The sequence below is a fragment of the Pseudophryne corroboree genome (assembly GCF_028390025.1).
Source record: "Pseudophryne corroboree isolate aPseCor3 chromosome 3 unlocalized genomic scaffold, aPseCor3.hap2 SUPER_3_unloc_9, whole genome shotgun sequence".
Lineage (NCBI taxonomy): Eukaryota > Metazoa > Chordata > Amphibia > Anura > Myobatrachidae > Pseudophryne > Pseudophryne corroboree.
This window is the reverse complement of record NW_026967585.1, coordinates 2,980,516-3,006,450: the sequence shown is the minus strand read 5'-3', so window position 1 is coordinate 3,006,450 and position 25,935 is coordinate 2,980,516. Positions and strand designations below refer to the sequence as shown.

Below are 25,935 nucleotides of genomic sequence, written 5' to 3'. Positions count from 1 at the left end.
ATAATAGGGGCTGATGGCTGCTGATGGATGAGATACACCAGAGAGTGTGGGGAGGAGACTGGTCAGATCTCTGGGCTGGTAAAACAGAGTGACATGATGTGAGGGGAGAGCAGAAGTATAATAGGGGCTGATGGCTCCTGATGTATGATATACACCAGAGAGTGTGGGGAGGAGACTGGTCAGATCTCTGGGATGGTAACACACAGTGACATGATGTGAGGGGGAGAGCAGGAGTATAATAGGGGCTGATGGCTCCTGATATATGAGATACACCAGAGAGACTGGAGAGAAGACTGGTCAGATCTCTGGGCTGGTAACACACAGTGACATGATGTGAGGGGGAGAGCAGGAGTATAATAGGGGCTGATGGCTGCTGATGTATGAGATACACCAGAGAGAGTGGGGAGGAGACTGGTCAGATCTCTGGGCTGGTAACACACAGTGACATGATGTGAGGGGAGAGCAGGAGTATAATAAGGGCTGATGGCTCCTGATGTATGAGATACACCAGAGAGTGTGGAGAGGAGATTGGTCAGATCTCTGGGCTGGTAGCACACAGTGAAATGATGTGAGGGGAGAGCAGGAGTATAATAGGGGCTGATGGCTCCTGATGGATGAGATACACCAGAGAGTGTGGGGAGGAGACTGGTCAGATCTCTGGGCTGGTGACACACAGTGACATGATGTGAGGGGGAGAGCAGGAGTATAATAGGGGCTGATGGCTCCTGATGTATGAGATACACCAGAGTGTGTGGGGAGGAGACTGGTCAGATCTCTGGGCTGGTAACACACAGTGACATGATGTGAGGGAGGAGCAGGAGTATAATAGGTGCTGATGGCTCCTGATGTATGAGATACACCAGAGAGAGTGGGGAGAAGACTGGTCAGATCTCTGGGCTGGTAACACACAGTGACATGATGTGAGGGGGAGAGCAGGAGTATAATAGGGGCTGATGTCTCCTGATGAATGAGATACACCAGAGAGTGTGGGGAGGAGACTGGTCAGAACTCTGGGCTGGTAACACACAGTGACATAATTTGAGGAGGAGAGCAGGAGTATAATAGGGGCTGATGGCTGCTGATGTATGAGATACACCAGAGAGTGTGGGGAGGAGTCTGGTCAGATCTCTGGGATGGTGATATACAGTGACATGATGTGAGGGGGAGAGCAGGAGTATAATAGGGGCTGATGGCTCCTGATATATGAGATACACCAGAGAGAGTGGGGAGAAGACTGGTCAGATCTCTGGGCTGGTAACACACAGTGACATGATGTGAGGGGGAGAGCAGGAGTATATTAGGGGCTGATGGCTGCTGATGTATGAGATACACCAGAGAGTGTGGGGAGGAGACTGGTCAGATCTCTGGGATGGTGACATACAGTGACATGATGTGAGGGGGAGAGCAGGAGTATAATAGGGGCTGATGGCTCCTGATGTATGAGATACACCAGAGAGTGTGGGGAGGAGACTGGTCAGATCTCTGGGCTGGTAACACACGGTGACATGATGTGAGGGGGAGAGCAGGAGTATAATAGGGGCTTATGGCTGCTGATGTATGAGATACACCAGAGAGAGTGGGGAGGAGACTGGTCAGATCTCTGGGCTGGTAACACACAGTGACATGATGTGAGGGGAGAGCAGGAGTATAATAGGTGCTGATGGCTCCTGATGTATGAGATACACTAGAGAGTGTGGGGAGGAGACTGGTCAGAACTCTGGGCTGGTAACACACAGTGACATGATGTGAGGGGAGAGCAGAAGTATAATAGGGGCTGATGGCTCCTGATGTATGATATACACCAGAGAGTGTGGGGAGGAGACTGGTCAGATCTCTGGGATGGTAACACACAGTGACATGATGTGAGGGGAGAGCAGGAGTATAATAGAGGCTGATGGCTCCTGATATACGAGATACACCAGAGAGAGTGGGGAGAAGACTGGTCAGATCTCTGGGCTGGTAACACACAGTGACATGATGTGAGGGGGACAGCAGGAGTATAATAGGGGCTGATGGCTGCTGATGTATGAGATACACCAGAGAGTGTGGGGAGGAGACTGGTCAGATCTTTGGGATGGTGACATACAGTGACATGATGTGAGGGGGAGAGCAGGAGTATAATAGGGGCTGATGGCTGCTGATGTATGAGATACACCAGAGAGTGTGGGGAGGAGACTGGTCAGAACTCTGGGCTGGTAACACACAGTGACATGATGTGAGGGGGAGAGCAGGAGTATAATAGGGGCTGATGGCTCCTGATGTATGAGATACACCAGAGTGTGTGGGGAGGAGACTGGTCAGGTCTCTGGGCTGGTAACACACAGTGACATGAAGTGAGGGGGAGAGCAGGAGTATAATAGGGGCTGATGGCTCCTGATGTATGAGATACACCAGAGAGTGTGGGGAGGAGACTGGTCAGATCTCTGGGCTGGTAACACACAGTGACATGATGTGAGGGGAGAGCAGAAGTATAATAGGGGCTGATGGCTCCTGATGTATGAGATACACCAGAGTGTGTGGGGAGGAGACTGGTCAGATCTCTGGGCTGGTAACACACGGTGACATGATGTGAGGGGGAGAGCAGGAGTATAATAGGGGCTGATGGCTGCTGATGTATGAGATACACCAGAGAGAGTGGGGAGGAGACTGGTCAGAACTCTGGGCTGGTAACACACGGTGACATGATGTGAGGGGGAGAGCAGGAGTATAATAGGGGCTGATGGCTGCTGATGTATGAGATACACCAGAGAGTGTGGGGAGGAGACTGGTCAGATATCTGGGCTGGTAACACACAGTGACATGTTGTGAGGGGGAGAGCAGGAGTATAATAGGGGCTGATGGCTCCTGATGTATGAGATACACCAGAGAGTGTGGGGAGGAGACTGGTCAGATCTCTGGGCTGGTAACACACAGTGACATGATGTGAGGGGGAGGCAGGAGTATAATAGGGGCTGATGGCTCCTGATGTATGAGATACACCAGAGAGTGTGGAGAGGAGATTGGTCAGATCTCTGGGCTGGTAGCACACAGTGAAATGATGTGAGGGGAGAGCAGGAGTATAATAGGGGCTGATGGCTCCTGATATATGAGATACACCAGAGAGAGTGGGGAGAAGACTGGTCAGATCTCTAGGCTGGTAACACACAGTGACATGATGTAAGGGGGAGAGCAGGAGTATAATAGGGGCTGATGGCTGCTGATGTATGAGATACACCAGAGAGTGTGGGGAGGAGTCTGGTCAGATCTCTGGGATGGTGATATACAGTGACATGATGTGAGGGGGAGAGCAGGAGTATAATAGGGGCTGATGGCTCCTGATGTATGAGATACACCAGAGAGTGTGGGGAGGAGACTGGTCAGATCTCTGGGCTGGTAACACACGGTGACATGATGTGAGGGGGAGAGCAGGAGTATAATAGGGGCTTATGGCTGCTGATGTATGAGATACACCAGAGAGAGTGGGGAGGAGACTGGTCAGATCTCTGGGCTGGTAACACACAGTGACATGATGTGAGGGGAGAGCAGGAGTATAATAAGGGCTGATGATCCTGATGTATGAGATACACCAGAGAGTGTGGAGAGGAGATTGGTCAGATCTCTGGGCTGGTAGCACACAGTGAAATGATGTGAGGGGAGAGCAGGAGTATAATAGGGGCTGATGGCTCCTGATATATGAGATACACCAGAGAGAGTGGGGAGAAGACTGGTCAGATCTCTGGGCTGGTAACACACAGTGACATGATGTGAGGGGGAGAGCAGGAGTATAATAGGGGCTGATGGCTCCGGATGTATGAGATACACCAGAGAGTGTGGGGAGGAGACTGGTCAGATCTCTGGGCTGGTAACACACGGTGACATGATGTGAGGGGGAGAGCAGGAGTATAATAGGGGCTGATGGCTGCTGATGTATGAGATACACCAGAGAGAGTGGGGAGGAGACTAGTCAGAACTCTGGGCTGGTAACACACAGTGACATGATGTGAGGGGGAGAGCAGGAGTATAATAGGGGCTGATGGCTCCTGATGTATGAGATACACCAGAGTGTGTGGGGAGGAGACTGGTCAGGTCTCTGGGCTGGTAACACACAGTGACATGATGTGAGGGGGAGAGCAGGAGTATAATAGGGTCTGATGGCTCCTGATGTATGAGATACACCAGAGAGTGTGGGGAGGAGACTGGTCAGATCTCTGGGCTGGTAAAACACAGTGACATGATGTGAGGGGAGAGCAGAAGTATAATAGGGGCTGATGGCTCCTGATGTATGAGATACACCAGAGAGTGTGGGGAGGAGACTGGTCAGATCTCTGGGCTGGTAACACACAGTGACATGATGTGAGGGGGAGGCAGGAGTATAATAGGGGCTGATGGCTCCTGATGTATGAGATACACCAAAGTGTGTGGGGAGGAGACTGGTCAGATCTCTGGGCTGGTAACACACAGTGACATGATGTGAGGGAGGAGCAGGAGTATAATAGGTGCTGATGGCTCCTGATGTAAGACATACACTAGAGAGTGTGGGGAGGAGACTGGTCAGATCTCTGGGCTGGTAACACACAGTGACATGATGTGAGGGGAGAGCAGGAGTATAATAGGGGCTGATGGCTCCTGATGTATGAGATACACCAGAGAGTGTGGAGAGGAGATTGGTCAGATCTCTGGGCTGGTAACACACAGTGAAATGATGTGAGGGGAGAGCAGGAGTATAATAGGGGCTGATGGCTCCTGATATATGAGATACACCAGAGAGAGTGGGGAGAAGACTGGTCAGATCTCTGGGCTGGTAACACACAGTGACATGATGTGAGGGGGAGAGCAGGAGTATAATAGGGGCTGATGGCTCCTGATGTATGAGAGACACCAGAGAGTGTGGGGAGGAGACTGGTCAGATCTCTGGGCTGGTAACACACAGTGACATGATGTGAGGGGGAGGCAGGAGTATAATAGGGGCTGATGGCTCCTGATGTATGAGATACACCAGAGAGTGTGGAGAGGAGATTGGTCAGATCTCTGGGCTGGTAGCACACAGTGAAATGATGTGAGGGGAGAGCAGGAGTATAATAGGGGCTGATGGCTCCTGATATATGAGATACACCAGAGAGAGTGGGGAGAAGACTGGTCAGATCTCTAGGCTGGTAACACACAGTGACATGATGTAAGGGGGAGAGCAGGAGTATAATAGGGGCTGATGGCTGCTGATGTATGAGATACACCAGAGAGTGTGGGGAGGAGTCTGGTCAGATCTCTGGGATGGTGATATACAGTGACATGATGTGAGGGGGAGAGCAGGAGTATAATAGGGGCTGATGGCTCCTGATGTATGAGATACACCAGAGAGTGTGGGGAGGAGACTGGTCAGATCTCTGGGCTGGTAACACACGGTGACATGATGTGAGGGGGAGAGCAGGAGTATAATAGGGGCTTATGGCTGCTGATGTATGAGATACACCAGAGAGAGTGGGGAGGAGACTGGTCAGATCTCTGGGCTGGTAACACACAGTGACATGATGTGAGGGGAGAGCAGGAGTATAATAAGGGCTGATGGCTCCTGATGTAAGAGATACACCAGAGAGTGTGGAGAGGAGATTGGTCAGATCTCTGGGCTGGTAGCACACAGTGAAATGATGTGAGGGGAGAGCAGGAGTATAATAGGGGCTGATGGCTCCTGATATATGAGATACACCAGAGAGAGTGGGGAGAAGACTGGTCAGATCTCTGGGCTGGTAACACACAGTGACATGATGTGAGGGGGAGAGCAGGAGTATAATAGGGGCTGATGGCTCCGGATGTATGAGATACACCAGAGAGTGTGGGGAGGAGACTGGTCAGATCTCTGGGCTGGTAACACACGGTGACATGATGTGAGGGGGAGAGCAGGAGTATAATAGGGGCTGATGGCTGCTGATGTATGAGATACACCAGAGAGAGTGGGGAGGAGACTAGTCAGAACTCTGGGCTGGTAACACACAGTGACATGATGTGAGGGGGAGAGCAGGAGTATAATAGGGGCTGATGGCTCCTGATGTATGAGATACACCAGAGTGTGTGGGGAGGAGACTGGTCAGGTCTCTGGGCTGGTAACACACAGTGACATGATGTGAGGGGGAGAGCAGGAGTATAATAGGGTCTGATGGCTCCTGATGTATGAGATACACCAGAGAGTGTGGGGAGGAGACTGGTCAGATCTCTGGGCTGGTAAAACACAGTGACATGATGTGAGGGGAGAGCAGAAGTATAATAGGGGCTGATGGCTCCTGATGTATGAGATACACCAGAGAGTGTGGGGAGGAGACTGGTCAGATCTCTGGGCTGGTAACACACAGTGACATGATGTGAGGGGGAGGCAGGAGTATAATAGGGGCTGATGGCTCCTGATGTATGAGATACACCAAAGTGTGTGGGGAGGAGACTGGTCAGATCTCTGGGCTGGTAACACACAGTGACATGATGTGAGGGAGGAGCAGGAGTATAATAGGTGCTGATGGCTCCTGATGTATGAGATACACTAGAGAGTGTGGGGAGGAGACTGGTCAGATCTCTGGGCTGGTAACACACAGTGACATGATGTGAGGGGAGAGCAGGAGTATAATAGGGGCTGATGGCTCCTGATGTATGAGATACACCAGAGAGTGTGGAGAGGAGATTGGTCAGATCTCTGGGCTGGTAACACACAGTGAAATGATGTGAGGGGAGAGCAGGAGTATAATAGGGGATGATGGCTCCTGATGTATGAGATACACCAGAGAGTGTGGGGAGGAGACTGGTCAGATCTCTGGGCTGGTAACACACAGTGACATGATGTGAGTGGAGAGCAGGAGTATAATAGGGGATGATGGCTCCTGATGTATGAGATACACCAGAGAGTGTGGGGAGGAGACTGGTCAGATCTCTGGGCTGGTAACACACGGTGACATGATGTGAGGGGGAGAGCAGGAGTATAATAGGGGCTGATGGCTGCTGATGTATGAGATACACCAGAGAGAGTGGGGAGGAGACTGGTCAGAACTCTGGGCTGGTAACACACAGTGACATGATGTGAGGGGGAGAGCAGGAGTATAATAGGGGCTGATGGCTCCTGATGTATGAGATACACCAGAGTGTGTGGGGAGGAGACTGGTCAGGTCTCTGGGCTGGTAACACACAGTGACATGATGTGAGGGGGAGAGCAGGAGTATAATAGGGGCTGATGGCTCCTGATGTATGAGATACACCAGAGAGTGTGGGGAGGAGACTGGTCAGATCTCTGGGCTGGTAACACACAGTGACATGATGTGAGGGGAGAGCAGAAGTATAATAGGGGCTGATGGCTCCTGATGTATGAGATACACCAGAGAGTGTGGGGAGGAGACTGGTCAGATCTCTGGGCTGGTAACACACGGTGACATGATGTGAGGGGGAGAGCAGGAGTATAATAGGGGCTGATGGCTGCTGATGTATGAGATACACCAGAGAGAGTGGGTAGGAGACTGGTCAGAACTCTGGGCTGGTAACACACAGTGACATGATGTGAGGGGGAGGGCAGGAGTATAATAGGGGCTGATGGCTCCTGATGTATGAGATACACCAGAGAGTGTGGGGAGAAGACTGGTCAGATCTCTGGGCTGGTAACACACAGTGACGTGATGTGAGGGGAGAGCAGAAGTATAATAGGGGCTGATGGCTGCTGATGTATGAGATACACCAGAGAGTGTGGGGAGGAGACTGGTCAGATCTCTGGGCTGGTAACACACTGTGACATGATGTGAGGGGGAGAGCAGGAGTATAATAGGGGCTTATGGCTGCTGATGTATGAGATACACCAGAGAGAGTGGGGAGGAGACTGGTCAGATCTCTGGGCTGGTAACACACAGTGACATGATGTGAGGGGAGAGCAGGAGTATAATAGGTGCTGATGGCTCCTGATGTATGAGATACACTAGAGAGTGTGGGGAGGAGACTGGTCAGAACTCTGGGCTGGTAACACACAGTGACATGATGTGAGGGGAGAGCAGAAGTATAATAGGGGCTGATGGCTCCTGATGTATGAGATACACCAGAGAGTGTGGGGAGGAGACTGGTCAGATCTCTGGGCTGGTAACACACAGTGACATGATGTGAGGGGGAGGCAGGAGTATAATAGGGGCTGATGGCTCCTGATGTATGATATACACCAGAGAGTGTGGGGAGGAGACTGGTCAGATCTCTGGGATGGTAACACACAGTGACATGATGTGAGGGGAGAGCAGGAGTATAATAGAGGCTGATGGCTCCTGATATACGAGATACACCAGAGAGAGTGGGGAGAAGACTGGTCAGATCTCTGGGCTGGTAACACACAGTGACATGATGTGAGGGGGAGAGCAGGAGTATAATAGGGGCTGATGGCTGCTGATGTATGAGATACACCAGAGAGTGTGGGGAGGAGACTGGTCAGATCTTTGGGATGGTGACATACAGTGACATGATGTGAGGGGGAGAGCAGTAGTATAATAGGGGCTGATGGCTGCTGATGTATGAGATACACCAGAGAGTGTGGGGAGGAGACTGGTCAGAACTCTGGGCTGGTAACACACAGTGACATGATGTGAGGGGGAGAGCAGGAGTATAATAGGGGCTGATGGCTCCTGATGTATGAGATACACCAGAGTGTGTGGGGAGGAGACTGGTCAGGTCTCTGGGCTGGTAACACACAGTGACATGAAGTGAGGGGGAGAGCAGGAGTATAATAGGGGCTGATGGCTCCTGATGTATGAGATACACCAGAGAGTGTGGGGAGGAGACTGGTCAGATCTCTGGGCTGGTAACACACAGTGACATGATGTGAGGGGAGAGCAGAAGTATAATAGGGGCTGATGGCTCCTGATGTATGAGATACACCAGAGTGTGTGGGGAGGAGACTGGTCAGATCTCTGGGCTGGTAACACACGGTGACATGATGTGAGGGGGAGAGCAGGAGTATAATAGGGGCTGATGGCTGCTGATGTATGAGATACACCAGAGAGAGTGGGGAGGAGACTGGTCAGATCTCTGGGCTGGTAACACACAGTGACATGATGTGAGGGGGAGGCAGGAGTATAATAGGGGCTGATGGCTCCTGATGTATGAGATACACCAGAGAGTGTGGAGAGGAGATTGGTCAGATCTCTGGGCTGGTAGCACACAGTGAAATGATGTGAGGGGAGAGCAGGAGTATAATAGGGGCTGATGGCTCCTGATATATGAGATACACCAGAGAGTGTGGGGAGGAGACTGGTCAGATCTCTGGGATGGTAACACACAGTGACATGATGTGAGGGGAGAGCAGGAGTATAATAAGGGCTGATGGCTCCTGATGTATGAGATACACCAGAGAGTGTGGAGAGGAGATTGGTCAGATCTCTGGGCTGGTAGCACACAGTGAAATGATGTGAGGGGAGAGCAGGAGTATAATAGTGGCTGATGGCTCCTGATATATGAGATACACCAGAGAGAGTGGGGAGAAGACTGGTCAGATCTCTGGGCTGGTAACACACAGTGACATGATGTGAGGGGGAGAGCAGGAGTATAATAGGGGCTGATGGCTGCTGATGTATGAGATACACCAGAGAGTGTGGGGAGGAGACTGGTCAGATCTCTGGGATGGTGACATACAGTGACATGATGTGAGGGGGAGAGCAGGAGTATAATAGGGGCTGATGGCTCCTGATGTATGAGATACACCAGAGAGTGTGGGGAGGAGACTGGTCAGATTTCTGGGCTGGTAACACACGGTGACATGATGTGAGGGGGAGAGCAGGAGTATAATAGGGGCTGATGGCTGCTGATGTATGAGATACACCAGAGAGTGGGGAGGAGACTAGTCAGAACTCTGGGCTGGTAACACACAGTGACATGATGTGAGGGGGAGAGCAGGAGTATAATAGGGGCTGATGGCTCCTGATGTATGAGATACACCAGAGAGTGTGGGGAGGAGACTGGTCAGATCTCTGGGCTGGTAAAACACAGTGACATGATGTGAAGGGAGAGCAGGAGTATAATAGGGGCTGATGTCTCCTGATGTATGAGATACACCAGAGAGTGTGGGGAGGAGACTGGTCAGATCTCTGGGATGGTAACACACAGTGACATGATGTGAGGGGAGAGCAGGAGTATAATAGAGGCTGATGGCTCCTGATATACGAGATACACCAGAGAGAGTGGGGAGAAGACTGGTCAGATCTCTGGGCTGGTAACACACAGTGACATGATGTGAGGGGGACAGCAGGAGTATAATAGGGGCTGATGGCTGCTGATGTATGAGATACACCAGAGAGTGTGGGGAGGAGACTGGTCAGATCTTTGGGATGGTGACATACAGTGACATGATGTGAGGGGGAGAGCAGTAGTATAATAGGGGCTGATGGCTGCTGATGTATGAGATACACCAGAGAGTGTGGGGAGGAGACTGGTCAGAACTCTGGGCTGGTAACACACAGTGACATGATGTGAGGGGGAGAGCAGGAGTATAATAGGGGCTGATGGCTCCTGATGTATGAGATACACCAGAGTGTGTGGGGAGGAGACTGGTCAGGTCTCTGGGCTGGTAACACACAGTGACATGAAGTGAGGGGGAGAGCAGGAGTATAATAGGTGCTGATGGCTCCTGATGTATGAGATACACCAGAGAGTGTGGGGAGGAGACTGGTCAGATCTCTGGGCTGGTAACACACAGTGACATGAAGTGAGGGGGAGAGCAGGAGTATTATAGGGGCTGATGGCTCCTGAATCCACACTGGGCAAATAAAGTTCCCTAATTTGTACTGACAGAGGGTGTAGGATAAGAGATTGCTGTAGTGACTGAGCAATGAGAATATGTGACTCTGTTCTGTAATAAGTGTTTATTACTCACCTGTGCTGATATCTGTAGGGATCTCCTCCTCCGTACACTGCTGATCACCCCTCACATACATCTCTTCTTCTCCCTCTATATCTTCTGCCTTTATATCAGTCACATACGTCTCTTCTTCTCCCTCTGTATCTTTGACTTTAACATTATTTATTTGGGCTTCACCCTATGTAAACCATCAATAAAAGAAGACTGTAATAATTGTTGATTTCAGTAATAGATTAAACAATACAAATGTATTGACACACACAGCTGCTCTACACATTATATAGTGACAGTCACTTTGGTATATTGGTGAGACCCTAAATCCCACCTACCTGATCCTCCTGTGGGATCCTGTGATTCTCCTCTGTACAATCCTGGGAATACAGAGGACGGGGACATCTCTCTGGGGTATCTCTGTTACTGGGTCCATCTTTAGGAGACACACAGTGACTGAGTGCAGTGTATATATGTGATTATCAGGTGATGTGTGTATATAGGGGCCCCCATACCTGCTCTCCCCTGTACAATACATGACAGTTTCCTCTTACCCAGTGATGTGAGCGGCCGGTGATTCTCCATCATCACGTCCTTGTACAGACCCCTGTGTTCCTCTATATACTCCACCTCCTGCATGGAGACATAGACAGTGACATCCTGACACCTTATAGGAACCTGACACACACAGTGATACAGTCATCACCCAGACACTTCCCCTGGTGTTACTGTATAATGTCCCATTCCCAGCAGTCACCTCTCCAGTCATCACCCAGACACATCCCCTGGTGTTACTGTATAATGTCCCATTCCCAGCAGTCACCTCTCCAGTCATCACCCAGACACGTCCCCTGGTGTTACTGTATAATGTCCTATTCCCAGCAGTCACCTCTCCAGTCATCACCCAGACACATCCCCTGGTGTTACTGTATAATGTCCCATTCCCAGCAGTCACCTCTCCAGTCATCACCCAGACACATCCCCCGGTGTTACTGTATAATGTCCCATTCCCAGAAGTCACCACACAGACACATCCCCCGGTGTTACTGTATAATGCCCCATTCCCAGCAGTCACCTCTCCAGTCATCACCCAGACACATCCCCTGGTGTTAATGTATAATGTCCCATTCCCAGCAGTCACCTCTCCAGTCATCACCCAGATATGTCCCCTGGTGTTACTGTATAATGTCCCATTACCAGCAGTCACCTCTCCAGTCATCACCCAAACACGTCCCCCAGTGTTACTGTATAATGCCCCATTCCCAGCAGTCACCTCTCCAGTCATCACCCAGACACTTTCCCTGGTGTTACTGTACAATGCCCCATTCCCAGCAGTCACCTCTCCAGTCATCACCCAGACACATACCCTGGTGTAACTGTATAATGTCCCATTTCCAGCAGTCACCTCTCCAGTCATCACCCAGACACATTCCCTGGTGTTACTGTATAATGTCCTATTCCCAGCAGTCACCTCTCCAGTCATCACCCAGATACGTCCCCTGGTGTTACTGTATAATGTCCCATTCCCAGTAGTCACCTCTCCAGTCATCACCCAGATACGTTCCCTGGTGTTAATGTATAATGTCCCATTACCAGCAGTCACCTCTCCAGTCATCACCCAAACACGTCCCCCAGTGTTACTGTATAATGCCCCATTCCCAGCAGTCACCTCTCCAGTCATCACCCAGACACATACCCTGGTGTTACTGTATAATGCCCCATTCCCAGCAGTCACCTCTCCAGTCATCACCCAGACACATCCCCCGGTGTTACTGTATAATGCCCCATTCCCAGCAGTCACCTCTTCAGTCATCACCCAGACACATCCCACGGTGTTACTGTATAATGTCCCATTCCCAGCAGTCACCTCTCCAGTCATCACTCAGATACGTCCCCTGGTGCTACTGTATAATGTCCCATTCCCAGCAGTCACCTCTCCAGTCATCACCCAGACACGTCCCTGGTGTTACTGTATAATGTCCCATTCCCAGCAGTCACCTCTCCAGTCATCACCCAGACACATCCCCTGGTGTTACTGTATAATGTCCCATTCCCAGCAGTCACCTCTCCAGTCATCACCCAGACACATCCTCTGGTGTTACTGTATAATTCCCCATTCCCAGCAGTCACCTCTCCAGTCAGCAACTGAATGATCTTGTTGGTGAGTTTCAGGATCTTCTGGTCATTGTGTCTTTCATGTGTCAGTGAGTGAGGTGGAGGCACCGTGATGGGGCTCTGGGTTCTACTCAGTCCTCCAGATACACAGGGATGGCTGCTGGTTATCTCACACTCATTGGATGTCTTCTTCACTATTGTGTAATCATGTGTAATGGTGGAGACATCAAATATCAATATATACACTCCCATATCCCCTCACCTCCCCAGTCATGTCCCTGTATTATTACTATAGAAATAAGTGACGTCACTGTGACACTCCCAGATCCCCTTACCTCCTCAGTCATGTCCCTGTATTATTACTATAGATATAAATGACATAACAGTGACGCTCCAAGATCTCCTCACCTCCACAGTCATGTCCCTGTATTATTACTATAGATATAAGTGACGTCACTGTGACTTTTCCAGACTCCTTCAACTCCCCAGTCACGTCCCTGTATTATTGATATAGATATAATTGACGTCACTGTGCCGCTTCCAGATCTCCTCCCCAGTCATGTCCCTGTATTATTACTATAGATATAAGCGATTTCACGGTGAAGCACCCAGATCCCATCACCTCCCCAGTCATGTCCCTGTATTATTACTATAGATATAAGTGATGTCACTGTGATGCTCTAAGACCCCCTCACCTTCCCAGTGACAGCCCTGTATTATTACTATAGATATAAGTGATGTCACTGTGACACTCCCAGATCCCCTTACCTCTCCAATCATGTCCCTGTATTATTACTATAGATATAAGTGATGTCACAGTGATGCTCCCAGATCCCCTCACCTCCCCAGTCATGTCCCTGTATTATTACTATAGATATAAGGTCACAGTGATGCTCCCAGATCCCCTCACCTCCCCAGTCATGTCCCTGTATTATTACTATAGATATAAGGTCACTTTGATGCTATCAGATCCACTCACCTCCCCAGTCATATCCCTGTATTATTACTATAGATATAAGGTCACTGTGACGCTCCCAGATCCACTCACCTCCCCAGTCATGTCCCTGTATTATTACTATAGATATAAGGTCACTGTGACGCTCCCAGATCCCCTCACCTCCCCAGTCATGTCCCTGTATTATTACTATAGATATAAGGTCACTTTGATGCTCTCAGATCCACTCACCTCCCCAGTCATAACCCTGTATTATTACTATAGATATAAGGTCACTGTGATGCTCTCAGATCCACTCACATCCCCAGTCATGTCCCTGTATTATAACTATAGATATAAGGTCACTGTGACACTCCCTGATCCACTCACCTCCCCAGTCAGCAGGTAGATGATCTCCAGGGTGATATTAATTATCCTCTCAGTCCTGTGACTCCTGTCCTTGTCCATCCTTTGTGAATCAGAGAGAATACAGAACGTGTGATGTGTAATAAAGACTCCGTTCCCCACAGCTGGAGTTCCTTGGAGTCACAATGAGCTGATGTTCGGTACACCGCTCATGTGCAGGACCCGTACGGAGCATGTGCTCTATGTGTCCTGAGTTGTCAGACGAGTATGGCTGCAGCCATGAAGTGGTGTAAGGGTGAGAATTGGTTGTGAAGGGACAGGGTCTCCTGAGGGAAATTTCATGGCCTCATTCATGGAGCTGCGGCGTACAGTCTCCGTGACCTCAGGATTCACAGATCCAGCCGATGGTGTAGCAAAGGTGGCAGAAGACAGGCAAGGTGGTGGCAGAAGACAGGCAGTGGAAAGGCGGCAGGAGACAGGCAGGGAAAAGGTTGCAGGAAACAGGCAGGGGAAAGGTTGCAGGAGACAGGCAAGGAGGTGGCAGGAGACAGGGAGGGGGTGGCAGGAGACAGGGGGAAGGCGGCAGGAGACCGGCCAGAGGGAGCAGGAGACAGGGGAAAGGCGACAGGCAGGGGAAAGGCGGCAGGCGACAGGCAGGGAAAAGGCGGCAGGAGACAGGTAGGTGGGCAGCAGGGTGGGGGTGGCAGGAGACAGGCAGGGGAAAGGCGGCAGGAGACAGACGGGGTAAAGGCAACAGGAGACAGGCAGGGGAAAGGCGGCAGGAGACAGGCAGGGGAAAGGCGGCAGGAGACATTATTTGTTTTCAGGAGATTGAATAATTTCTTAATCATTTGTAATAAAAGTTATGTTTTACTCTTTGAGAATATCTAATTATTTCTTCACAAGAGTGCGCCCACAAAGAAGTCTACTTTCTTTCTCTTGTCACTGTGACACTCCCAGGTCCCCCTCACCTCCCCAGTCATATCCCTGTATTACTATAGATATGTGATGTCACTGTGACGCTCCCAGATCCCCTCACCTCCGCAGTCATGTCCCTGTATTATTACTATAGATATAAGTGACATCACTGTGACACTCCCAGATCCCCTCACCTCCCCAGTCATGTACCTTTATTACTATAGATCTAAATGATGTCACTGTGACACTCCCAGGAGTGTGATATACATTTGCTTCATACTGCTTCAATTATCATCTGTTACACATGCCAGGTATATTATGGTCTCTGCTTTAATATATCCGAGAATTTGAGCAATATTTTCAATCCCCACAATTTCATATAGTAAAATTAATAATAATAATAACAACGACACTAAAGGCTGCACCCCAGCATAAACATAATAACATATGTCTTTATTAACAGGACACCACAGGTTGCTCCTCCAGTATAATAATAATAAAAGGACACCACAGGCTACTCCCCCTGTATAATAATAACAGGACACCACAAGCTGCTCCTCCTGTATAATAATAATAATTACAGGACACCACAAGCTGCTCCCTCTGTATAATAATAATAATAATAATAGTAATAATAATAATAACAGGACACCACACACTGCTCCTCCTGTATAATAATAATAATAATAACACATACCTCCCAACATGACCCTCTCCAGGAGGGACAGAATTCTCTGCTCCTGGACTTCCCTCTATTTTATGATTGCCATCACCTGTGCTGAAACACCTTTCTTATCCATTAACCTGTTCATAACAGGTGCCAGCAATCTTACATTAATAGAAAAGACCAGAAGCAGAGCATTGTGTCCCTCCTGGAGAGGGTCATGTTGGGAGGTATGATAACAGGACACCACACACTGCTACTCCTGTATTGTAATAATAACAACAACAAGAGACAACAGGCTGCTCCCCCTGTATTAAAATAATATCAGGACACCACAGGCTCCTCCCCCTGTATAATAATAATAATAATAATAAAAATAGGACACCACAGGCTGCTCATCCTGCATAATAATAACAAGACACCATAGGCTGCTCCTGCTGTATAATAATAATAATAACAGGACACCACATGCTGCTCCCCCTGTATAATAATAAAAATAACAAGACACCACAGGCTGCTCCCCCTGTATAGTAATAATAACAGGACACCACAGGCTGCTCCCCCTGTATAATAATAATAATATCAGGACACCATAGGCTGCTCCCCCTGTATAATAATAATAACACAGGACACCACAGGCTGCTCCCCCTGTATAGTAAGACGCCATTACCTGATCTCCACGGACACTGGGAGGCTGCACAAGTCGATAAAAACTCACTTCCTGCATGTGGAACGCATAGTCCGGAAGTAAGGTGGAACGCACAGGCAGGAAGTAGGGTATGATTGGCAACGGCTGCTACCTGGTTACTGGCCCCTCCCCTCCTCCACCCCGCCCAAAGCCCAGCACTCTGTAATGACTATTAACATACATGTCCTCAGTGCAAGAGGCCGGCGGCCATTTTCGTGTAGACCAGTCCGGCAGCAGCAATAGGTTCCCTGGCCCGTGTAGTGACGTCAGGAGCGGCGGCCATTTTCCCCTGGTCTGAGCTCCGCCTTCCTTCTATCATTCCCACAAGGCAGCAGGAGCAGAGAGCAGCCATTGCTGTGTCTGGCAGCAGGTAATGATATTATTATTATTATTCTATAGGCTGAGCAGCTCTGGTGTCAGGTTCTGTACTACAGGGGGAGCAGCCTCTGGTGCCTTGTTATAGTGCAGCTGGAGCAGCCTCTGGTGCTGCATTATCCCTGTACAGGTGGCTGACACTCTAGTGTCCTATTACTGTAATACAGGTGGCACAGACCCCGCCATTACCGTAATACAGGTGGAGCAGACCCCGCCGTTACCGTAATACAGGAGGTGCAGACCCCGCCGTTACCGTAATACAGGTGACGCAGACCCCGCCGTTACCGTAATACATGTGGTGCAGACCCCACCGTTACCGTAATTCTATACACGGGACATTACAGGTGTTGTGGCATTGTGCTGTACAGGGGGAGCGGCCTGTGTTGTCATAGTATACAGGGGGAGCAGCCTGTGTTGTCATAATATACAGGGGTAGTATCCTGTGCTGTCATAGTATACAGGAGGAGCGGCCTGTGTTGTCATAATATACAGGGGTAGTATCCTGTGCTGTCATAGTATACAGGAGGAGCAGCCTGTGTTGTCATAATATACAGGGAGAGTGGCCTGTGTTGTCATAATATACAGGGGTAGTATCCTGTGCTGTCATAGTATACAGGAGGAGCAGCCTGTGTTGTCATAATATACAGGGGTAGCATCCTGTGCTGTCATAATATACGGGGTAGCATCTTGTGTTGTCATAGTATACAGGGGGAGTGGCCTGTGTAGTCATAATATACAGGGGTAACAACTTGTGTTGTCATAGTATACAGGAGGAGCAGCCTGTGTTGCAATAATGTACAGGGGCAGCATCCTGTGTTGTCATAATAGACAGGAGGAGCAGCCTGTGGTGTCCTGTTGTTGTTGTTGTTGTTATTATTATAATACGGGAGGATCAGCCTGTGGTGTCCTGTTATTATTATACAGGAGGAGCAGCCTGTGGTGTGCTATTATTAAACAGGGGGAGCAGCCATTGGTGTCCTATTATTATTTTCTCTGACGTCCTAGTGGATGCTGGGACTTCCGTAAGGACCATGGGGATAGCGGCTCCGCAGGAGACTGGGCACAAAGTAAAAGCTTTAGTACTACCTGGTGTGCACTGGCTCCTCCCCCTATGACCCTCCTCCAAGCCTCAGTTAAGATTTTGTGCCCGGCCGAGAAGGGTGCAATCTAGGTGGCTCTCCTGAGCTGCTTAGAGTAAAAGTTTAAATAGGTTTTTTATTTTCAGTGAGTACTGCTGGCAACAGGCTCACTGCATCGAGGGACTAAGGGGAGAAGAAGCGAACTCACCTGCGTGCAGAGTGGATTGGGCTTCTTGGCTACTGGACATTAGCTCCAGAGGGACGATCACAGGCCCAGCTTGGATGGGTCCCGGAGCCGCACCGCCGGCCCCCTTACAGAGCCAGAAGAGCGAAGAGGTCCGGAGATAAGCGGCGGCAGAAGACTTTCCTGTCTTCAGATAAGGTAGCGCACAGCACCGCAGCTGTGCGCCATTGCTCTCAGCACACTTCACACTCCGGTCACTGAGGGTGCAGGGCGCTGGGGGGGGAGCGCCCTGAGACGCAATATAACAGTATATACCTTAGGTGGAAAAAGAATACATCACATATAGCTCCTGGGCTATATGGATGCATTTAACCCCTGCCAGTTCCAGAAAAAAGCGGGAGATAAGGCCGCCGTGAAGGGGGCGGAGCCTATCTCCTCAGCACACAAGCGCCATTTTCTTTCACAGCTCCGCTGGAAGGACGGCTCCCTGACTCTCCCCTGCAGACTGCACTACAGAAACAGGGTAAAACAAGAGAGGGGGGGCACTATTGGCAGCTAATATATATATACAGCAGCTATTAAGGGAGTAACACTTATATAAGGTTATCCCTGAACATATATAGCGCTCTGGTGTGTGCTGGCAAACTCTCCCTCTGTCTCCCCAAAGGGCTAGTGGGGTCCTGTCCTCTATCAGAGCCATTCCCTGTGTGTGTGCTGGGTGTCAGTACGTTGTGTCGACATGTATGAAGAGGAAAATTATGTGGAGGCGGAGCAATTGCCTGGGTTAGTGATGTCACCCCCTAGGGAGTCGACACCTGACTGGATGATTGTGTTTAAAGAATTACGTGACAATGTCAGCACTTTGCAGAAAACTGTTGACGACATGAGACAGCCGGCAAATCAGTTAGTGCCTGTCCAGGCGTCTCAGACACCGTCAGGGGCGCTAAAACGCACGTTACCTCAGTTGGTCGACACAGACCCTGACACGGATACTGAATCCAGTGTCGACGGTGAGGAGACGAACGTAATGTCCAGTAGGGCCACACGTTACATGATCACGGCAATGAAGGAGGCATTGAATATTTCTGACACTACAAGTACCACAAAGAAGGGTATTATGTGGGGTGTGAAAAAACTACCCGTAGTTTTTCCTGAGTCAGATGAATTAAATGAGGTGTGTGATAAAGCGTGGGTTTCCCCCGATAAAAAACTGCTGATTTCTAACAAATTATTGGCACTGTACCCTTTCCCGCCAGAGGTAAGGGCACGTTGGGAAACACCCCCTAGGGTAGATAAGGCGCTCACACGCTTATCAAAACAGGTGGCGTTACCGTCTCCTGATACGGCCGCCCTCAAGGAACCAGCTGATAGAAGGCTGGAAAATATCCTAAAAGGTATATACACACATACTGGTGTTATACTACGACCAGCAATCGCCTCAGCCTGGATGTGCAGCGCTGGAGTGGCATGGTCGGACTCCCTGACTGAAAATATTGATACCCTGGATAGGGACAGTATTTTATTGACTATAGAGCATTTAAAAGATGCATTACTATATATGCGAGATGCACAGAGGGATATTTGCACCCTGGCATCAAGAGTAAGTGCGATGTCCATCTCTGCCAGAAGAAATTTGTGGACACGACAGTGGTCAGGTGATGCTGATTCCAAACGGCATATGGAAGTATTGCCGTTTAAAGGGGAGGAGTTATTTGGGGTCAGTCTATCAGACCTGGTGGCCACGGCAACGGCTGGGAAATCTACCTTTTTACCCCAGGTCACCTCTCAGCAGAAAAAGACACCGTCTTTTCAAACTCAGTCCTTTCGTTCCCATAAGAACAAGCGGGCGAAAGGCCACTCCTTTCTGACTCGCGGAAGAGGAAGGGGAAAAAGACTGCACCAGGCTGCTTCTTCCCAGGAGCAGAAGCCCCCCCCGCTTCTGCCAAGTCTTCAGCATGACGCTGGGGCTTTACAAGCGGACTCAGGCACGGTGGGGGCCCGTCTCAAGAATTTCACCGCGCAGTGGGCTCACTCGCAAGTGGACCCCTGGATCCTGCAGGTAGTATCACAGGGGTACAAGTTGGAATTCGAGACGTCTCCTCCTCGAAGATTCCTGAAGTCTGCTCTACCAACGTCTCCCTCCGACAGGGAGGCTGTATTGGAAGCTATTCACAAGCTGTACTCCCAGCAGGTGATAATCAGGGTACCCCTCCTACAACAAGGAAAGGGGTATTATTCCACGCTGTTTGTGGTACCGAAGCCGGACGGCTCGGTGAGACCGATTTTAAATCTAAAATCCTTGAACACTTACATAAAAAGGTTCAAATTCAAGATGGAGTCACTCAGAGCAGTGATAGCGAACCTGGAAGAAGGGGACTATATGGTGTCTCTGGACATAAAAGATGCTTATCTTCACGTCCCAATTTACCCTTCTCACCAAGGGTACCTCAGGTTTGTGGTACAAAACTGTCATTATCAGTTTCAGACGCTGCCGTTTGGATTGTCCACGGCACCCCGGGTCTTTACCAAGGTAATGGCCGAAATGATGATTCTTCTTCGAAGAAAAGGCGTCTTAATTATCCCTTACTTGGACGATCTCCTGATAAGGGCAAGGTCCAGGGAACAGTTGGAGTTCGGAGTAACACTGTCTCAGGCAGTATTACGTCAGCACGGGTGGATTCTAAATATTCCAAAATCACAGCTGATTCCAACAACACGTCTACTGTTCCTGGGGATGATTCTGGACACAGTTCAGAAAAAGGTGTTTCTCCCGGAGGAGAAGGCCAGGGAGTTATCCGAGCTAGTCAGGAACCTCCTAAAACCAGGCCAGGTGTCAGTGCATCAGTGCACAAGAGTCCTGGGAAAAATGGTGGCTTCGTACGAAGCAATTCCATTCGGAAGATTCCATGCAAGAACGTTTCAGTGGGATCTGCTGGACAAATGGTCCGGATCGCATCTTCAGATGCATCAGCGGATTACCCTATCTCCAAGGACAAGGGTTTCTCTCCTGTGGTGGTTACAGAGTGCTCATCTTCTAGAGGGCCGCAGATTCGGCATTCAAGATTGGATGCTGGTGACCACGGATGCCAGCCTGAGAGGCTGGGGAGCAGTCACACAGGGAAAAAATTTCCAAGGCTTGTGGTCAAGCATGGAAACGTCTCTCCACATAAATATCCTGGAACTGAGGGCCATTTACAATGCCCTAAGTCAAGCAAGGCCTCTGCTTCAGGGACAGTCGGTATTGATCCAATCGGACAACATCACGGCAGTCGCCCACGTCAACAGACAGGGCGGCACAAGAAGCAGGAGGGCAATGGCAGAAGCTGCAAGGATTCTCCGATGGGCGGAAAATCATGTGGTAGCACTGTCAGCAGTGTTCATTCCGGGAGTGGACAACTGGGAAGCAGACTTCCTCAGCAGACACGACCTCCACCCGGGGGAGTGGGGACTTCACCCAGAAGTCTTCCAACTGATCGTAAACCGTTGGGAAAAACCAAAGGTGGACATGATGGCGTCCCATCTCAACAAAAAACTGGACAGATATTGCGCAAGGTCAAGGGACCCTCAGGCAATAGCGGTGGACGCTCTGGTAACACCGTGGGTGTACCAGTCGGTGTATGTGTTCCCTCCTCTGCCTCTCATTCCAAGAAGAACTTGGTACCCGGAAATGCAAGAGATGCTCACGGAGGATCCGTGGCCTCTACCTCTAAGAAAGGACCTGCTCCAGCAGGGACCTTGTCTGTTCCAAGACTTACCGCGGCTGCGTTTGACGGCATGGCGGTTGAACGCCGGATCCTAAAGGAAAAAGGCATTCCAGATGAAGTCATCCCTACCCTGATTAAGGCCAGGAAGGATGTAACTGCTAAACATTATCACCGCATTTGGCGAAAATATGTTGCGTGGTGTGAGGCCAAGAAGGCCCCCACAGAAAAATTTCAACTGGGTCGTTTCTTACATTTCCTGCAAGCAGGACTGTCTATGGGCCTAAAATTAGGATCCATTAAGGTTCAAATTTCGGCCCTGTCGATCTTCTTCCAAAAAGAACTGGCTTCAGTGCCTGAAGTTCAGACATTTGTCAAAGGAGTACTGCATATACAGCCTCCTTTTGTGCCACCAGTGGCACCTTGGGATCTCAATGTGGTCTTGGGGTTCCTAAAATCACATTGGTTTGAACCACTTACCACTGTGGACTTGAAATATCTCACATGGAAGGTGGTAATGCTGTTAGCGCTGGCTTCAGCCAGGCGGGTTTCAGAATTGGCGGCTTTATCGTATAAAAGCCCTTACCTAATTTTTCATTCAGATAGGGCAGAATTGAGGACTCGTCCTCAATTTCTCCCAAAGGTGGTTTCAGGTTTTCACATGAACCAACCTATTGTGGTGCCTGCGGCTACTAGGGACTTGGAGGACTCCAAGTTACTGGACGTAGTCAGGGCCCTGAAAATATATGTTTCCAGGACGGCTGGAGTCAGAAAATCTGACTCGCTGTTTATTCTGTATGCACCCAACAAACTGGGTGCTCCTGCTTCAAAGCAGACGATTGCTCGTTGGATTTGTAGTACAATTCAGCTTGCACATTCTGTGGCAGGCCTGCCACAGCCAAAATCTGTAAATGCCCACTCCACAAGGAAGGTGGGCTCATCCTGGGCGGCTGCCCGAGGAGTCTCGGCTTTACAACTTTGCCGAGCAGCTACTTGGTCAGGGGCAAACACGTTTGCTAAATTCTACAAATTTGATACCCTGGCTGAGGAGGACCTGGAGTTCTCTCATTCGGTGGTGCTGCAGAGTCATCCGCACTCTCCCGCCCGTTTGGGAGCTTTTGGTATTATCCCCATGGTCCTTACGGAAGTCCCAGCATCCACTAGGACGTCAGAGAAAATAAGAATTTACTTACCGATAATTCTATTTCTCGTAGTCCGTAGTGGATGCTGGGCGCCCATCCCTAGTGCGGATTGTCTGCAATACTTGTACATAGTTATTGTTACAATAATCGGGTTATTATTGTTGTGAGCCATCTATCCAGAGGCTCCTCTGTTATCATACTGTTAACTGGGTTCAGATCACAAGTTGTACGGTGTGATTGGTGTGGCTGGTATGAGTCTTACCCGGGATTCATTAATCCTTCCTAATTGTGTACGCTCGTCCGGGCACAGTATCCTAACTGAGGCTTGGAGGAGGGTCATAGGGGGAGGAGCCAGTGCACACCAGGTAGTACTAAAGCTTTTACTTTGTGCCCAGTCTCCTGCGGAGCCGCTATCACCATGGTCCTTACGGAAGTCCCAGCATCCACTACGGACTACGAGAAATAGAATTATCGGTAAGTAAATTCTTCTTATTATTATTATTATTATACAGTAGGAGCAGCCTGTAGTGTCCTGGTATTATACAGGAGGAGCAGCCTGGGGTGTCCTGTTGTTGTTGTTATTATTATAATACGGGAGGATCAGCCTGTGGTGTCCTGTTATTATTATACAGGAGGAGCAGCCTATGGTGTACTATTATTAAACAGGGGGAGCGGCCAGTGGTGTCCTATTATTATTATTATTATTATTATTATTATTATTATACAGGGGGAGCAGCCTGTGGTGTCCTGTTATTATACAGTAGGAGCAGCCTGTAGTGTCCTGGTATTATACAGGAGGAGCAGCCTGTGGTGTCCTGTTATTATTATACAGTGGCAGCATTATTATTATTATTATTTTCTCATACGTCCTAGAGGATGCTGGGGTCACCATTAGTACCATGGGGTATAGACGGGATCCGCAGGAGACATGGGCACTTTAAGACTTTGGGTGTGAACTGGCTCCTCCCTCTATGCCCCTCCTCCAGACTCCAGTTTTAGAAATGTGCCCAGTGAGACTGGACGCACTACAGGGAGCTCTACTGAGTTTCCCGGAAAAACTTATGTTAGGTTTTTTATTTTCAGGGAGGACTGCTGGCAATAGTCTCCCTGCATCGTGGGACTGAGGTGAGAGAAGCAGGACCTACTTCTGTGAGTTCAATGGCTCTGCTTCTGGCTACAGGACACCATTAGCTCCTGAGGGTCTGATCACTAGGTACGCCTAGATGCTTGTTCCCAGAGCCGGCCGTCACCCCCCTTACAGAGCCAGAAGTCAGAAGACAGGTGAGTAGAAGAAGATCAAGAAGACCTCAGTGACGGCATTCTGAGGTACAGCACAGCGATCACACGCTGCGCGCCATGCACCCACACACACAGCAGCACTACAGGGTGCAGGGGGGGGGAGCAGGGGGTGCCATGGGCAGCAGAAAAGCCTCAAAATAAACTGGCAAAAGGGGACATAAGTGCCTAGGTACTGTCCTAACCCCCGCCAGTATAAATATATATTTAAAAAAAGCGGGACTGAACCGCGCCATTAAGGGGTGGAGCTTCGTCCTCACAGCTCGCTCAGCGCCATTTTCCGCTACACAGGCTGCAGAGACGCTGGTCCTTCCTCACAATTCTGAATAAGTATCGGTGCAAAACGGAGGGGGGGGGGCACAGAAATATTGGTGCAATATATGTATATATATCTATTTAATATAAAGCGCTGCAGGTCTGGGGCATTCTTTAGTGTTTCAGAACCGGTGATTTGGTGCTGGGTTGTGAGCTGGCAAATTTCTGTGTCTCTCTGACAGACTCTACTGTGGGTCTGTCCCCTATATGCCCGGTGTGTCTGTGGGTGTTTGGTGCACGTGTGTCGACATGTCTGAGGCTGAAGGCTCTTCCCTGGAGGAGGCTGTATTAGGGACACAAACGGCTGCGGGGGTGACCCTGTCGGCACCGCCGACTCCTGATTGGGTAAATGTGTTCCTCTTATTAGTAAGAGGCTAGATAAGTCTGAGTCTCAGACCCAGGCATGGAAGAAATCTGTGGGGGATATGTTATTCCAAAGTCAGGTCCCCTCAGGGTCACAAAAACGTACGTTGGCCCAGTTGGCAGACACTGATACCGACACGGACACTGATTCCAGTGTTGACTATAGCGATTCCAGGTTAGACCCAAAATTGGCAAAAAGCATTCAGTACATGATTGTGGTGGTTAAAGATGTATTACATATCACGGAGGACCTGGCTGTCCCTGATAAAAGGGTCTGTATGTATAAACAAAGGAAACCTGAGATATCGTTTCATCCCTCTCATGAACTGAACACGCTATTTGAAAAAGTTTGGGACGGTCCTGACAAAAAGTTTCAGATTCCCAAAAGAATTATGGCAGCTTATCCGTTTCCCTCGACGGATAGGGAAAAGTGGGAGTCACCCCCCACTGTGGACAAGGCCATGTCTCATTTGTCTGAAAAGTTGGCTCTCCCGTCACCTGACACGGCGGCCCATAAGGATCCTGCGGATCGTAAACAAGAAACTACATTGAAGTCCATTTATGTGACCACGGGTACACTACTCCGACCTGTCATTGAGTCTGCGTGGGTAAGTAGTGCTATCAAAAAGTGGGCAGATAATTTGTCATCTGATATAGATACCCTAGATAGGGATAGTATCCTCTTGACACTGGGTTATATCAAGGACGCTGCAGCATACCTTAAGGAAGCTGCGAGAGTTATTGGTCTTTTGGGATCAAAGGCCAATGCCATGGCTGTCTCAGCTAGGCGTGCGTTGTGGATTCACCAATGGAATGCTGATGCTGACTACAAGAAAAGTACGGAATCTCTACCATATAAAAGTAAGGCCTTATTTGGAGACGGCCTTGATGATTTGGAGTCTAGGCTACCGCGGGTAATTCATTCTTTTTACCTTATGTTCCTCCACAACAAAAGAAAACGTACCATTATCAGATG

The 25,935-nt window shown here is 49.6% G+C and overlaps 2 protein-coding genes across 7 annotated transcripts in view; one reads left to right on the top strand and one right to left on the bottom strand.

The window, feature by feature from the left end:
- The window catches only part of LOC134984865 (oocyte zinc finger protein XlCOF6.1-like), a 36,884-nt gene extending 20,349 nt beyond the window's left edge, over positions 1–16,535 (bottom strand). For 2 of the 5 annotated variants that reach the window (XM_063950339.1, XM_063950342.1), the window contains exons 1-5: positions 15,363–16,476; positions 14,259–14,407; positions 11,374–11,452; positions 11,158–11,255; positions 10,844–11,006 (exon numbers count right to left, since the gene is read on the bottom strand). In XM_063950339.1, the coding sequence (XP_063806409.1) occupies positions 10,844–11,006; positions 11,158–11,255; positions 11,374–11,452; positions 14,259–14,336 (418 nt within the window). In that variant the 5' untranslated portion in view covers positions 14,337–14,407; positions 15,363–16,476. The other 3 variants (XM_063950340.1, XM_063950341.1, XM_063950343.1) reach the window with 3 other exon arrangements.
- Positions 16,536–16,747: 212 nt separating this feature from the next.
- Positions 16,748–25,935, top strand: part of LOC134984890 (oocyte zinc finger protein XlCOF22-like) — a 59,777-nt gene continuing 50,589 nt past the window's right edge. For both annotated transcript variants that reach the window (XM_063950366.1, XM_063950365.1), the window contains exon 1: positions 16,748–16,874. The gene's annotated coding sequence lies outside the window, so the exon portion shown is untranslated. The remainder of the gene's footprint in view (positions 16,875–25,935) is intronic.